The sequence below is a fragment of the Apodemus sylvaticus genome, chromosome 9, assembly GCF_947179515.1.
Source record: "Apodemus sylvaticus chromosome 9, mApoSyl1.1, whole genome shotgun sequence".
NCBI lineage: Eukaryota > Metazoa > Chordata > Mammalia > Rodentia > Muridae > Apodemus > Apodemus sylvaticus.
Genome location: NC_067480.1, coordinates 48499529 through 48512457, shown reverse-complemented (window position 1 = coordinate 48512457; position 12929 = coordinate 48499529). Strand labels below are relative to the sequence as shown.

The following is a 12929-nucleotide window of genomic DNA, read 5'->3' as shown; positions in this document are numbered from 1 at the left end:
TATTCCCTGAGCATGTCACGATCACATCTCCAGTAAGATACTCTGAACTCTTCCATCAGGAGAAAACTCTGGATGTTCCAACAATGTGGTCTGACCTCACAATATGGAGAGATGGTCCTAACGCCTTTACAGTTTTTGTTTGTTTTTTTTTTTGAGACAGGGTTTCTCTGTGTGGCCCTGGCTTCCTTTACATTTTCTGTGCATCTTTAGTTGGCAGTTAAAAATCCAACAGGGGTCTGGATTGGGATGACGCGGTCTTTAGAAAGCCTGGTATTCCCACGGAATCAAGTGAAATGTGAATTTCTTGAACCATTCTGGGAAAACCAAAACCCAAAACACCCCTTCCCCACACCACCAGCTGATTCTCCATTTTAAACACCACCATCCACATGGATGATGTTGATGCTCAGGGCTGAACTGGGAATAGACTCTTATATGTCTGCATCTCAGTGACTGCACACTGAGAATACAACGTTCTCTTTGTGGCTAGCTCAGCACCCGCAGCCCTGATAGAGTTGTCCATGACCTCTCCAGAGGGCATATGCTAGAGAGGACAGTAGAATCTAACCACAGCGTGGATGGGAAACAACAGGGGTGTAAAGGTTAGTTTTTACGAAAATTGAGGCTGGTAAGAGTGCGTTCCAAAGTCTTGTCTGTTGGAAGGTAATGAAGGCCTGTAGTCCCCACTACCACTGTGGACCACCCCTATACTAAGCTACTGTTTATTTCAAGGTGACTTCTTCATCCTCACTAGTCTCTCCTCCCTCCACACACTGGGGAGTGAACACAGGGAGAGCACATGTGGACGAGTAATGCATTACCACAGAGCACGGTCCCTAGCCCCTTATTTAAAAATCGGAGACAGAATTGCATTAAGTTGCCCCACCGGGCTTTGCACTCATGCAGACCTTGAATCTGGAATCCTCCTGCCTCAGGCTCCTAAGTAGCTGAGATAGGCCTCGGTCACTTTCAGAACACAACACATCATTCCTACCCAGGGGGCCTTTCTTTACTTTTTGTGGTATTTGGGATCAAATCCAGGGCTTTATACATGTATTCCCTTACTGGGTGGGGGGGGGGGCGGGGGTCACATCCCTAGCCCACACTCACACAGCTTTAAAATACTACTATTCTTCAGGCCCCGTCCAGAGAGATTTTGACACAATTGTCTGTGATGGTACTTGGCCTTCTGTTTTGTGTTTTAATGTGAGAATCACTGACTGAAGCCATAGTTAGAGTTAGTGTCAAAGGACAGAATAAGAACATAAGGGAGAACCAAATCACGCCCTTAGAGCGCGGAGGAGATAAGATTTTCTCCTAGCCTCTGACAGCATCGGCACCTTCTCTCTGAAAGTGCCCAAGCAGTTCCTGGCTGTTGCCCAGACATCGGGAACTGCAACTGTGACCTGTTGAACGTGGGCTCTGGCTTCATTATGTGTCTAGTTTTCCAAGGTGAAACATTAACTCGTCTCCTTCTGTTACGCATCGTAGCAGCTTTGGTGTGAGGATGAAGTCCAGCTAGTTCTGGGGCACAGTGTGGGCTGGGCTGGTTTCCTGTGTGGACAGGCAGGGCAGGGCGTAGTTTGGGTGTGTCTAGGGAGTAAGGCTCAGGGTTCACCCTTGGCAAATGTTTAGCCAGAAATGCCTTTGCTGGTCTCTTTTCAGTGTCCTTCTTTGGGAAAGTGAGTGGCAATGGTGCTTTGGAAAGGCTCCAAGGAGACAGTTGTCACACCCTTGGGCCTTTTTGGCCAAGGGGCAAAGGCCAGCCCAGGCAGAAGGCAGGTGCCTATTTTTAATAAATTCCCAACTCTCTGAGGCTACTCTGGAGCAAAAACACCTGTTCCTTATTTTCTTTTTCTTATTTAGAGACAAACTCTGTGGTTCTGGCTGTCCTGGAACTGGTTTTATAGTCCAGGCTGGCCTTGAACTCAGGAACCAAGTGATTGCCTGATTCCTGAATGCTGGAATTAAATGGCCATATCTCTATTTTCTTTTCCCAGAGTATGGTCCTCTGTCACAGCCTTTTCCTCATGCTGACTGACTGGCACTGCCCTTCCTATGTGGAGCGAGCCAAGATAGGGCTGTGAGAATTTCTGGGATTGCCTGGGGAAGACAGGGAGAAGGCAGGCATTCAGCAGGCCACCTGAGGACATTTGTCTCAAAACTGTCTTTATTCAGCAAAGAAAGCCCAGAACAGACACTGTTTCCTCATGTTACACCTTTGTCCTCCTTAGTCTATATTGTCAGTTTGACACAGTCAAGAGTCACTTGGGGTGGGAGTGTCAATTGAGGGGCAGCCTAGATCATCATGTCTGGATTAGGTTGGTCTGTAAACTCTTTCCTCCCTAAGATGCTTTTGTCATGGTGTTTATCACATCAACAGAAAGCAAACTCCTATGATATTTTCTGTAAACACAGAAAAGGCTGAGAACACGATAGGGTTATAAACCCAGGTGTAAGAGATATTTAAACCACAGCAGGGCCGGAGAGACGGTTCAGCAGCTAAGGTCACTTGCTGCTCCTTCAGAGGACCTGGGTTTGACCTCAGCACCCACATGGCGGCTCACGACCACCAGTTCTAGGGGATCCGATGCCCTCTGTTGAACTCTCTGGGCATTAAGCATGAGTACAGCACACAAACACACAGCAAAACTCACATGCATTAAACAGAAAGGCTCTATCTCCCCTCCTTCCGCAAAAGCAAACAGCCTACTCTCAATAGACCTCAAATCTTGATTTTGCCAATGGCTCACCTCCCCATTTCCTGAAAACACTTTTTTAATAAAGCTAATATGAGAGAAAGTACTTTCATTGTCATTTATTGAGAGGGAGATAATTTTATACATTAGGAACAGGTGCACTTAAATTATGTGACAGACAACTGTAAAAAAAAAGAGAGAGAAAAGAGAGAGAGAGATGTCCTGTCAACAGCACAACTTCGATTTTATACTCTTAGTTACTAGCTTAAAAAATAATGTAAACAAAAATATGGATAAATTAACCAAGAAAGGCAATCAAGTCCAGACACCAGGGACCACATCAACTAGCACATTAACTCTTTACGAATAACTAGCAGAGCGAAGGAATAGCTCAAGTGCAGATCCTGATTGCGACGGTACCGCGTGACCAGGAGGGGATGGCTCGGGTTTGATCCCGGAGCTGAGGAGTGCGCTGTCCAGGACCATCCACATCTCGGCTCCTGCTCTGCGCCTGCAGGCATGGGCTCTCCTCCTTCGCCATCCCCAGAGACAACTAAGAGCTGTTTACAGTAGGAGTCAGGTGACCAGAGGCTGCCGAGCACTCCGCAGCACAGCGAACGAAGGCCTGGCCCCATGGCTCAGTGGACACTGTCGTCCACACGCATCCCCGAGGTTTCCCACCTCCCACGTGGAACACAGGTGGTAATAAAGAGAATCTTTATACAGTAAAGGGAAAAAAAATCCTCGAGTTGGTGACACTTTTGAACCTGATAAAGATGGAGTTCATAGACTTTGACATTTGCTTCTGGGTAGCTAGTTTTCCTTCTTTCCCCATTGACCTTGGTGACATGACATTTCCCCTGAGTTTGGTTAATGAAAGCAAGCAAACAAAAAGTGGCTTAGAAACATCATAAAATAAGGTCAAAACATTTATGATTATGCCTATTGTATTTCCTGGTAAAAGTGCCAGTGGCACCAAAGAAACTGATGTTTCACTCAGATAGCGTGTTTGCAATGTGGATCTCTTTACTTGTGAAGTTAAGGCACCAGGTTAAGCGAAGGTGGAAGGTCTGATGTGCATCTCGGAATACACGGGCTCCAGGTGGACTGTGGACTGAGGAGGAGCCGGCAGGGAAGCGCGAAGGGATCCACAGTTGGTTGAAGGGTCCTGCAGGCTTCAAGTGGGTCAGAGACTAGACTAGACTATAAGGCACTCCTACAGGGAAACAAAACAGTGGGAAGGAAGGGCCACCGGCGGGTGGTTCACTAGGTGGTTTATTAGCTTGAGGCCGAACCTGGCCCAGGGCTGAGGAAGAAAGCAGGCAAGGGAAGCATGGGAGGGGACGGGGCTGGATTACGGCTTCCTTGGCCAGCCAGAGGGAGGCAACTGTGGAAGAGCGGCTGTAGGCGTCTTGTTCATCTGGCCTGGGAGACTAGTGGCTGCACTAGGGAGCTTTGTAAAATGACAAGCAGCCAGTGCCTCTTTCCCCTCAGAGCAGGGCCCGGCAGAGCAGCCTGTGTTCCACTCACCAGTGCCTCCCATCACATCAGAGCCTACTTTATGGAGACAGTGCTACAGACCACGGTCACCAGGAATCCATCTTACACAGAACACGCTGACAAACGCGGCAGAGGCCCATCTACATTTTCCCTTTCACCTAAAGTTTTACAGTGATGGAGATTTTTTATTTTAGTCCCACACCCACTAAAACACACCAGAAAAAAAAATTTCCAGTCAGAGAGTTTTGAATTCAAAGAAAGGACAGAAGCGCCTACACAGAGAGACTACTGGGAACTGAGGTTTAACTGTTAAGAAACCGTACCTGTGACGGAGAGCAGCACTGGTTAGTTAGCTGAGGGGCTTAGCCATGTAGCTTGTAGTATTCTGGGCTCAGGCAAGTGGGACAGGGCAGAGCAGTGACCCAAGTTCCCAGTGCTCACCACCACTACCGAGTGGGCACCAAGGAATGGCTAAGGAGAGGCCAGGGGATCCAGGGCGAAAGAAGCTAAGGAAGAAAGGGCCAGCTGCTTTCCCTTTTGTCTCGAATTCTTGACATCTCCACATTATTTCAGAAGATAAAAAGTAGTGTAGGAACTCCCAAACAATATTGCACACTTCTCTATTTACCATAAGAAAAGCCAAACTGAACAAAATAAAACAGTCTGTGTTGGAACCAGGCAGTATTCCAACTAAGGGTCAAAGACTAGCTCCTAATCTAGCTATTTCAACAAAGCACGGGAGAAGACCGACCCAGGCCTGATCTGCAGGGCGGGAGGGCAGGGCTTGCCCCTGGACTAGCAGCAGAACGTATCTCTACTTCCTTGACAGCAGCGGGTGGGTTTTGCCGTTGGTGCTCAGTGTGTGGCATCACTGTGGTCCTGTCCTCATAGGTAGTTTGTGTCTGGAGATTTCTGGCCCACGGATAGAGAAGGAACTTGCAGGGCTGGCAGCCAAGCCTCCTGGAGGAGGTGCAGAGAGAAAGTTGTCAGTGCCCCCATTCAGTGTGCAGACATGACAAGCAGAGACAGAGGCCAGACCTCACCCTCAGAGGGTGTGCTGCAGCTCAGCCACAGTGACAGAGTGACACAGACACCTTGGTTTTGGGGCAGCTAAGGGGAATCATAACACTGGGCTATTTCAGACTGTATTGGAACCTGGGAATCCCAAGGCACTGTAATCACACACACATTCTCTCTCGCTCTCTTTTTTTGGTAGAGGCCTATTCTAGAAGAATCAAGAAGCAGTTAACCTTTCAGCTCATCAAATGTGAAAACTCCCAAAAGATGGCTGTTATTCAGCACATGAAGTCAAGAGGAAGACAGAGAGTTTACATGGTTTTCATATAAGGCTGCTTCCAACTTTGGGAACGGGCAGCCCTGGAAAGAACTCTGCTCCCATCATAGCTGACTGCCTTTGGAGCACCCTGCGGCCTTCCTACTGCGGTGCAAACGCAGGTCTATTTTAGGAACTGGCTTCTTGACGGCGGGGTGGGTGCCAACACTTCCCCAGGCTGGATGGTGTCGCACATGGGTTTCTGGCACCAGCAGGAGGGAATTCTTGTGCTACAGCAGGGAAGGGCTGTTCAGTGAAGGGCAGCTCCCGGGCTGTGCTAGCAGCTCCAGGAGATTAATGGACCATTTTCCATTATGCTTTCCATGTACGATATTTACTGAGATGAAGAAAAGGAGGTGGAAACCCACAGGCTTGCTTTTGTCTCGATGGTTTCTAAGCAGTGGAATAATTACCTAACACTGCACCAAGTAATTTGTTAGACCTGAAAACAGTAAGGGCCTTCAGGCACTCCAAGGCATTCTGGGCTGAAAATAGCAATTTTGAATTTTCACGGCAGACCCAACTGCACCGCGCGCTCCGGTGTCCTCTCAGGTTCGGGTGGTGGTGGCTGAGATCACTGTTGCGAGCCCAGAGCTGGCATAGACCAGGCTAGCGGGGCCGGGGATGTACAGCAGAGTGAAAACAGAAGTGGCAGGGCATGGCTCCAGTTCCAGACCATGAACAACAGTGCTCGTATCTTTTTCCCTTTAAAAACTAAACACAAAGCAATGTCCGGGGAAAGGTCTTAGAAGTGTTCAAGGTCTGCTCACACACAGCAGGGCCCTCTGGGGGCAGTGGGACAACTCAGGTGTGTTGAGCAGGGGTCTAGATTTCACCCTCAGCTTTTGTTAGGTCTGATCGTGGGCATCTGTGAGTTGGGGCAGGACACCCGGCCAAGCTGGGGCCAGGGGCTCTGTTCTTCAGGTCTCTGTGCTCAGTCCTGGGAATGGCGTCTCTGACAGTCAGAATCACAGATACACTAATTTCAGCAAAGGCCAAGCATAAGCTACGGCGACAGGGACTGGGGGTGGAGAGAGAAGGCACTGTGCCATGGAAGCACATCTGGTTCATAATAAGCAGGTCTAGAATTCTCCAGTGAAAGATCATGTTCTGTTCTCTGAGGCTGGAAAATATAAATACTGTATTTCATGAACGGGAGGAGGAAGAGAGATACTCAAATCTGTTTGCCTGTTTTGCCAAGTGTTTGAGACTTCCCACCCTTGTCCTTTATGTGCAACATTCCCTACCTCTCACTCAGTGAGGTCAACCTGCCTTCCCCAGAGTTTATAAAAGCACCGTGAGGTGTCTGGTAAGTAGGGCCCTGGCCTTTTACCAAGTCTCATGCCTTGGCTTAGCTTCCGGGTAGCTAGGAAATGAACACGTGTGGCGCTGAACTGCACGGTCTGGGGCCAAAGGAAATGGTGTGGGCCAAGAGGTGAAGTGCTTGCCTCTAACTGCACAAGTCAGCTGAAAGTCTCCTACTGGACAGAGGCATCAAGAGCTGGTGCCTGTGGGGAGCAACTTGCAGCCGAAGCTGTGTTTGTGAACCAGTGTTTCCCCTGATCTGAACAGCAGTGAAAATCCCGAAGGACAGAGCATGGGTAGCAATGGGCGACACTGGCCTCGCGTGAAAGACACAGACAAGGACTTCCTGGTGAGCATTTTCCTGCCTTGGAAAGAGTCAAGGAAGAAGGAATACTGGCCGTCAGGGCTTCAGTGCCTTCCTAGCAGCCATCTTGGTCACAGTGACAACTACACAGGCTCTTACAAGGGGCTCACAGTGGGAGTACACTACCCTCCAAAGAGCGAAGCGATCTGCTTCTTACTTCTACCACACTAGTTACTCTTTGTGTTACTTAGTGTGAGGTGGCAATTATGCATGTGTATATATCTACTTATTTCAATAATATCAATTCATTAATTCTATTTATGTTTGGTATTTTCTTAATAGTTTAGGTTTGTATTTTTCAAATTGTTATTTCTTAATAACTTTTAATAATTATATAATTTTTACTTTTAAATATTTTTAAAAAATAATTAAAAACAAGTAAAGCCAGGTACGGTGGTAAACACCTGTAATCCCAGCATTTGGAGGATGCGGCAGCAGGATCACAGGTTTGAGGCCAGCCAGGGATATACAGCAAGACCCTGTCTTAAAATATAACCCCAGCCCAAACAAACAAAACACCCAGAATACAAAAGCAGGAGTAGTTACGTGGACTGAATAAAGGTCAAAAGTGCTGTGAAGGACAGGAGAAATAAAACCTTCAAATGACAGACAGGTGGGTACGGCCGGTGGAGGACTCTGGGAAAGGAAACATCGTGTCCTCCAAGCTGCGTGCAGTATACTCTACCTAGCAAGCTACGCACAGATATGCTTGAGTGCAATCCTGGGACATTTCCTCCTGGGCAGCACCATGAAAACCGTGACCAATGTCCTTCCTTCCATGCTTGGAAAGCTGCTCTTAGGGCACCCACGTGCACTCGGGCAGGCATCGTGGGGTCGCATCAGCTGGGAGGTGCTGGCCTTCACACCAGCCAACAGACGGAGGACATGCAGGCACTGGCCACTGAGGTCCTCACTTTCTGTACTCTCTTTCAGGAATTCTGTTCAAACCCAGGGTAGCTCTGCTCTGATGCTCTCTGGTGGCGAAAGGGCCTCTGGCTGTGTGGCCCTGCTTTGCTCTTCCCATCTCTGCCAAGGATTCTGGGGCCTGGAAACATCCAGAAACATTCTTGGGTTTGAGAGATGTCCTTGTGAAGCAGATGACAATGGCTCTTACCTTAGTTTCCCCAGCAAAGGTTAAATCTCAGTAATAATGCAAAGCTTTGCTGCAAGAGATGCTTCTTCCAATACCTGTGCAGTAGACTGGCCCTCAGAGCCAGTGTACATAAAGGGGTCTGAACTACAGAGCAATGTGTGTAAATCACATCTGCTGGGAGCAAGCAGCTGAGTCTCACGGCCACGTGTAACTCAGCTATCTGTAGGAATTCCACCACAGGATCTTTGTGGACTTCTTGGACAATGAGTATTCAAATACGTACAGGACGTATAGGTGTATATAATATAAATAAATAACTTATCATCTACATCTAGCTGAAGAAGGACCAGCCTCATGTGCAGGGCCGGGAGCCCCTGGGTAGTGGCGAGTGTGGCCTGGCCTGCAGTCAGGTGTTCTGGCAGGACAGCTCAAACATGGCGCATGCCTCTTCCAGACTTCCGTCCACGTTCAGCTGCCGCCAGAAGGACTTCTGCTTCTTCTGCAGCTCCCGTCGGACACACCGTGGGCAGGGGACGGACTTTTCTTTGCACTCAGAGTGGAAGACAGCTCCACAGCTTTCACATCTGCAAAAGCCAAGCACAGAAGTGATTAGCAAGACTGCAGAGCACAATAGCCCGTGTGGGACGTCACGGGACACTCTATTCCTCTGCACATCCCTGTCCTCGGGAGGAGGTATGACTGAGAGACGGGGCTGCATCTGTTTTCAAAAGGCTCAGTGTCAGATTTCACTAGTGGCACAATTTTCCTGGAACCAGGCTCCTGAGACACTGGCTTGGGTAGAGAGAGTCAACAGTGACCCAGTGACTCTGTTAACAGTGACAACAGGCACACGAGGCTTTGTGTGCCAGTTTCCTCTCCACCACAGACAATGGAGCAGAAACTCTAGGGTGAGCGGCCAAGAATGTAACCTAGGGCCTTGGCAGCAGAAACCTTCGCAGGCCTGGGCAGCCCTGACTCTACACCAGCGAGCAACCGACTCCAGCCCTCCTGACTTACTGTTCTCTGTCTTAGTTTGGGACGGTATGATGAACATTTTTGTTCTCTGCATGACGTCCTGGGGCCCTGTTACTCTGTGTACTTTTTAAAATTAGGAAACTCCTCCCACCTTTAAAGGCCTACCTGCGTGACCTAATCATGAACAAGGACGAGTCAGAGAGTGGGAAAGGAAACATTTTCTCACCCACCCGGCAGTTTGGTGAGTTGTGGAGTGGAGACATTCCAGGTGGGTGACTCGCGGCTCGTCTGGCCTGCCGGAGTCTGCCTGCTGGAGTCTGCCTGCACAGCTTGTTTTCACTTAGTAATGACAGATGACGCCGGCTGCTCCGGCCCTGCTCTGTATGGAACTCTCATTCTGCCACACACGGCTGTAGGCTGTGGACCGGGACTTCTGCCTCACCAGGAGCCCAGGGGGCTGACTACATGATCTCCTTCAGCCCTGGAATGGTGTTACATGCAGCTGTCTTCAGGTCATCCTGGGCTTTTCCATCTTGGATATGGATCCATACTGGATACAACCTAATGTGCCAATGTCTTTCCACCAAGCACCACCAAGGAGGGAGGGCTTTCCCACTGACCCACTCCTGCCTTGTAGCAGGGCAATGTCTCGGAGCTGCCAACAGAGGCCTCCTTCCCCAGCAGTACCTGCTCCCAGCTCAGCTTTCCCATCTGAGGACAGTGGTTATCAAGACAACAGATGAGGAACCAAATTGTTCCCTTATCCTTGATGTGTCCCCCTGGGGTTCCCATAAAGAAGTTCATCTCCCCCCAAGGTAACTCCTATTGGTGAAAGAGTATGTAAGTAGTACTAATTAAGGTAAGGGTGTGTCTTTGGTCTAATTGGCTTAGTGTCCTTAATGCAAGAAGCAGAACTTCTCAGTGTCTTAGCGTCTCTCTTCCCTGTGCACTTTGTGAAGCCATTAGTGAGCTTGTAAGAAAACCCTCATCTAAAGAACCAAATCCTGCTAGCATCCTGCTCTGAATCTTCCAGCCCACCGCCCCCGCCCCCCAGCCCCTGAGCGGTGAGAAACACACCTTTAAGCCACCCAGCCTGTGGGATCTGGTATGCTGCCCATGTAGACTAGATAATGCCCTGGAGCAAGTGACCTCACCTGGTGAGCGTCAGTTTCTTCACGGGCTACAGGAGATAACATGAGCAGCCATCACACTGGGATGCTGCAGGCCTTGAATGAGATCATGGGTAAAGTGTCCAGCAGTTCCTGGCCCAGGAGAAGCTGTGCCCCTCAGGCATTTCTAGGAGGCCTCTCTGCAGCCTGACTTCACTGATGTCACCGAGTGGTCTGGATGGCCCCATCAAGCCCCCCCTTTACAGAGCAGAAAACTAAGTTTCCCAGAGGGCTAGTGATCATCCCATAGGCACACAGAGAGCTGAAGAAAACTGTTCTTGGGACTCAGGGCCACCGGCACAAGCCCCGGCTTCCACTGATGCTCATACCTCTGGCTATCTGAGCAAACACTTACACCACAAGCACTGTCAAGTCACTACTGTCTCTATAGCTGGGATGCCCGGGGTGGACTGTTGCTTCCTGGATGAGTCAGAAGCCTTTTTTCCAGTACTGCTGACCACAACTTCCTCCTAATCGTGTTTGCTGTGAAACTGCAATGGGCAGGTCCAGATGGAGGAACCACGCAAGCAGAAGCCGTACATCCTTCCAGGTGACTCCGATGCTCCTTCCTGGACACAGCTGGGCCACCTCGATGCCCCCCCTTTCCCCACCCATCTGCTCCTGCCAGTCAGGATGAAGGTCAGAGCCAGGTCTCCCAGTGCCTCCGTCTGGACTAGCTATCCACTCTGGGTAGTGGCTTTGTCCCCACGGTCACACCTTGGGAAGTTCCTATCATTAAATGACACTAAAGGTAGCTTTATCAAGTGACTTTCCTCAGGGGTGGTCAAGGATTTATACACCTAGGGCCTTGGTCCTCGGGCAGAGACTGATAAGGGGGAAACGCCCAGTTCCCCAGTGCCACTCCCTTATCTCTGCTGATACCAGGCCTGCAGTGAAGGAAGAGATTGAGTCTTATCAGGTATTTCTGGGGCGAAAACCACCTATAGAGTGAAGGAGGACCAGTGCACCTGCTTGGTCTAGCCAAAGGTCAGTAACTGAAGCAAGAGTGAGATAAAGGAATTCAGGAGTTCAAAATGGAGCAAAGTCTTGTTTTCCAACAATCTGTAACCCTGGGAGCATCTGTCAACTGTGCTATGGATGCATGAATCAATGACATTCTCAAACACAGACGATCGCTTGTTAGCTTCCTTCCCCCACACGCCCTGACGTTCATTCTAGAGAATAAGGCAGGCCAAGTATGGCTGCACACGCCTTTAATCTAGCACTTGGAAGGCAGAGGCAGGTGGATCTCTGTGAGTTTGGGGCCAGCCTGGTTTATATAGGGAATTCTAGGCTAGCTAGAGTCCCAGTGAGACCATATCTCAAATAAACAAACAACAAAAACCTTGAAAAAATGGCAGAAGAGGGAAGAGAAAGAAAAGTCTGTTCTTACATGAAATTACTAGAGGTCTGTAACAGAACTGTGAGGTGCAGTGAAAGCAAAGCGTCTGCAGAACAGACAGCTCTGCTCTTCGTCGGGAACAGGGCTCTGTTACCTTCCTTGGAAAGATGGTTGGCTCCTGGCGTTTAACTGTTCCTTGACTATTTTAAATGTGACTCAGGAGTTGGGAAGCAAAGTACTTGCCCCTTCCCTTTGTGCTGAGGAGCAGAGTTTGATTCCTAGCCGCATATGGCAATACAAGCCTGTCACCCCAGCCCAGGGGAGACGACACTAGAGGATCCCTGCAGCTCACTGGCCAGCCAGTTTAGACAAGACAGAGAGAGACCATGCCTTAAAAACCAAAGTGGGTGGCTTCGAAGAATGATCCGAGATTGACCTCTGACCTTCATATGTACCAAGTACACATGTGTACCTTTACAGATACTCACTTCTCCACCCAACATAAAAAGAAAGTAAGATTCACCCTACCCAACTTTTCAGAAGTCTGCTTTTATACAAGGCAAATCTGTTACCGTAATCACCTCTGACTAAAAGCTATAACGGGCAACATAGCAAATGAAGGGCAGTGTCTATATGTCTGGGTCCCCTCACCAAGCAGCAAGCCACCAAAGCCAAAGTTTCTTTATAGGATGCAACTGCAGGCAGAGTGTTTGCTAGTGACCAAAGGCACACCGTGGATTTTCCCCTTTCTTTCTTGTATGTACATTGCTTCATTACGCTAGGAGTCTCAACCTCAGCACCACTGACATTTTAGGTGGCAGTTTCTTCAGTGCAAGGGGCTGTCCTGTCATTATAGAGTGTTTAGCACCCCTGGCCTCTCCCCAGTAGCCAGAGCACTCTTCCCCCAACCTGAGCTATGACAATGAGCAATGGCTACAGATACTGACAATATCTGTGGGGTCAAAATAATACCTGCTGAGAATCTCGGACCTAAATATCTTGAAAGGGAACTCACAGAGGAGTGCCCACCAGTGGGTTAACTGGCACCCCTCCCACCTACTGACCTACATTCTTGCCAACCAACAAGGTCCAGCTTATCCACGACCCTTATCCATTTCATTCTCAAAACAACTTATTTTCAGGAAAGCA

The 12929-nt window shown here is 49.1% G+C and overlaps 1 protein-coding gene across 4 annotated transcripts in view; it reads right to left on the bottom strand.

The window, feature by feature from the left end:
• Nucleotides 1-2803: 2803 nt before the first annotated feature.
• The window catches only part of Plekhm3 (pleckstrin homology domain containing M3), a 168459-nt gene continuing 158333 nt past the window's right edge, over nt 2804-12929 (bottom strand). For 3 of the 4 annotated variants that reach the window (XM_052192006.1, XM_052192007.1, XM_052192008.1), the window contains one exon: nt 2804-8878. In XM_052192006.1, coding sequence (XP_052047966.1) covers nt 8701-8878 — 178 coding nt within the window. In that variant the 3' untranslated portion in view covers nt 2804-8700. The remainder of the gene's footprint in view (nt 8879-12929) is intronic. The other variant, XM_052192009.1, reaches the window with a different exon arrangement.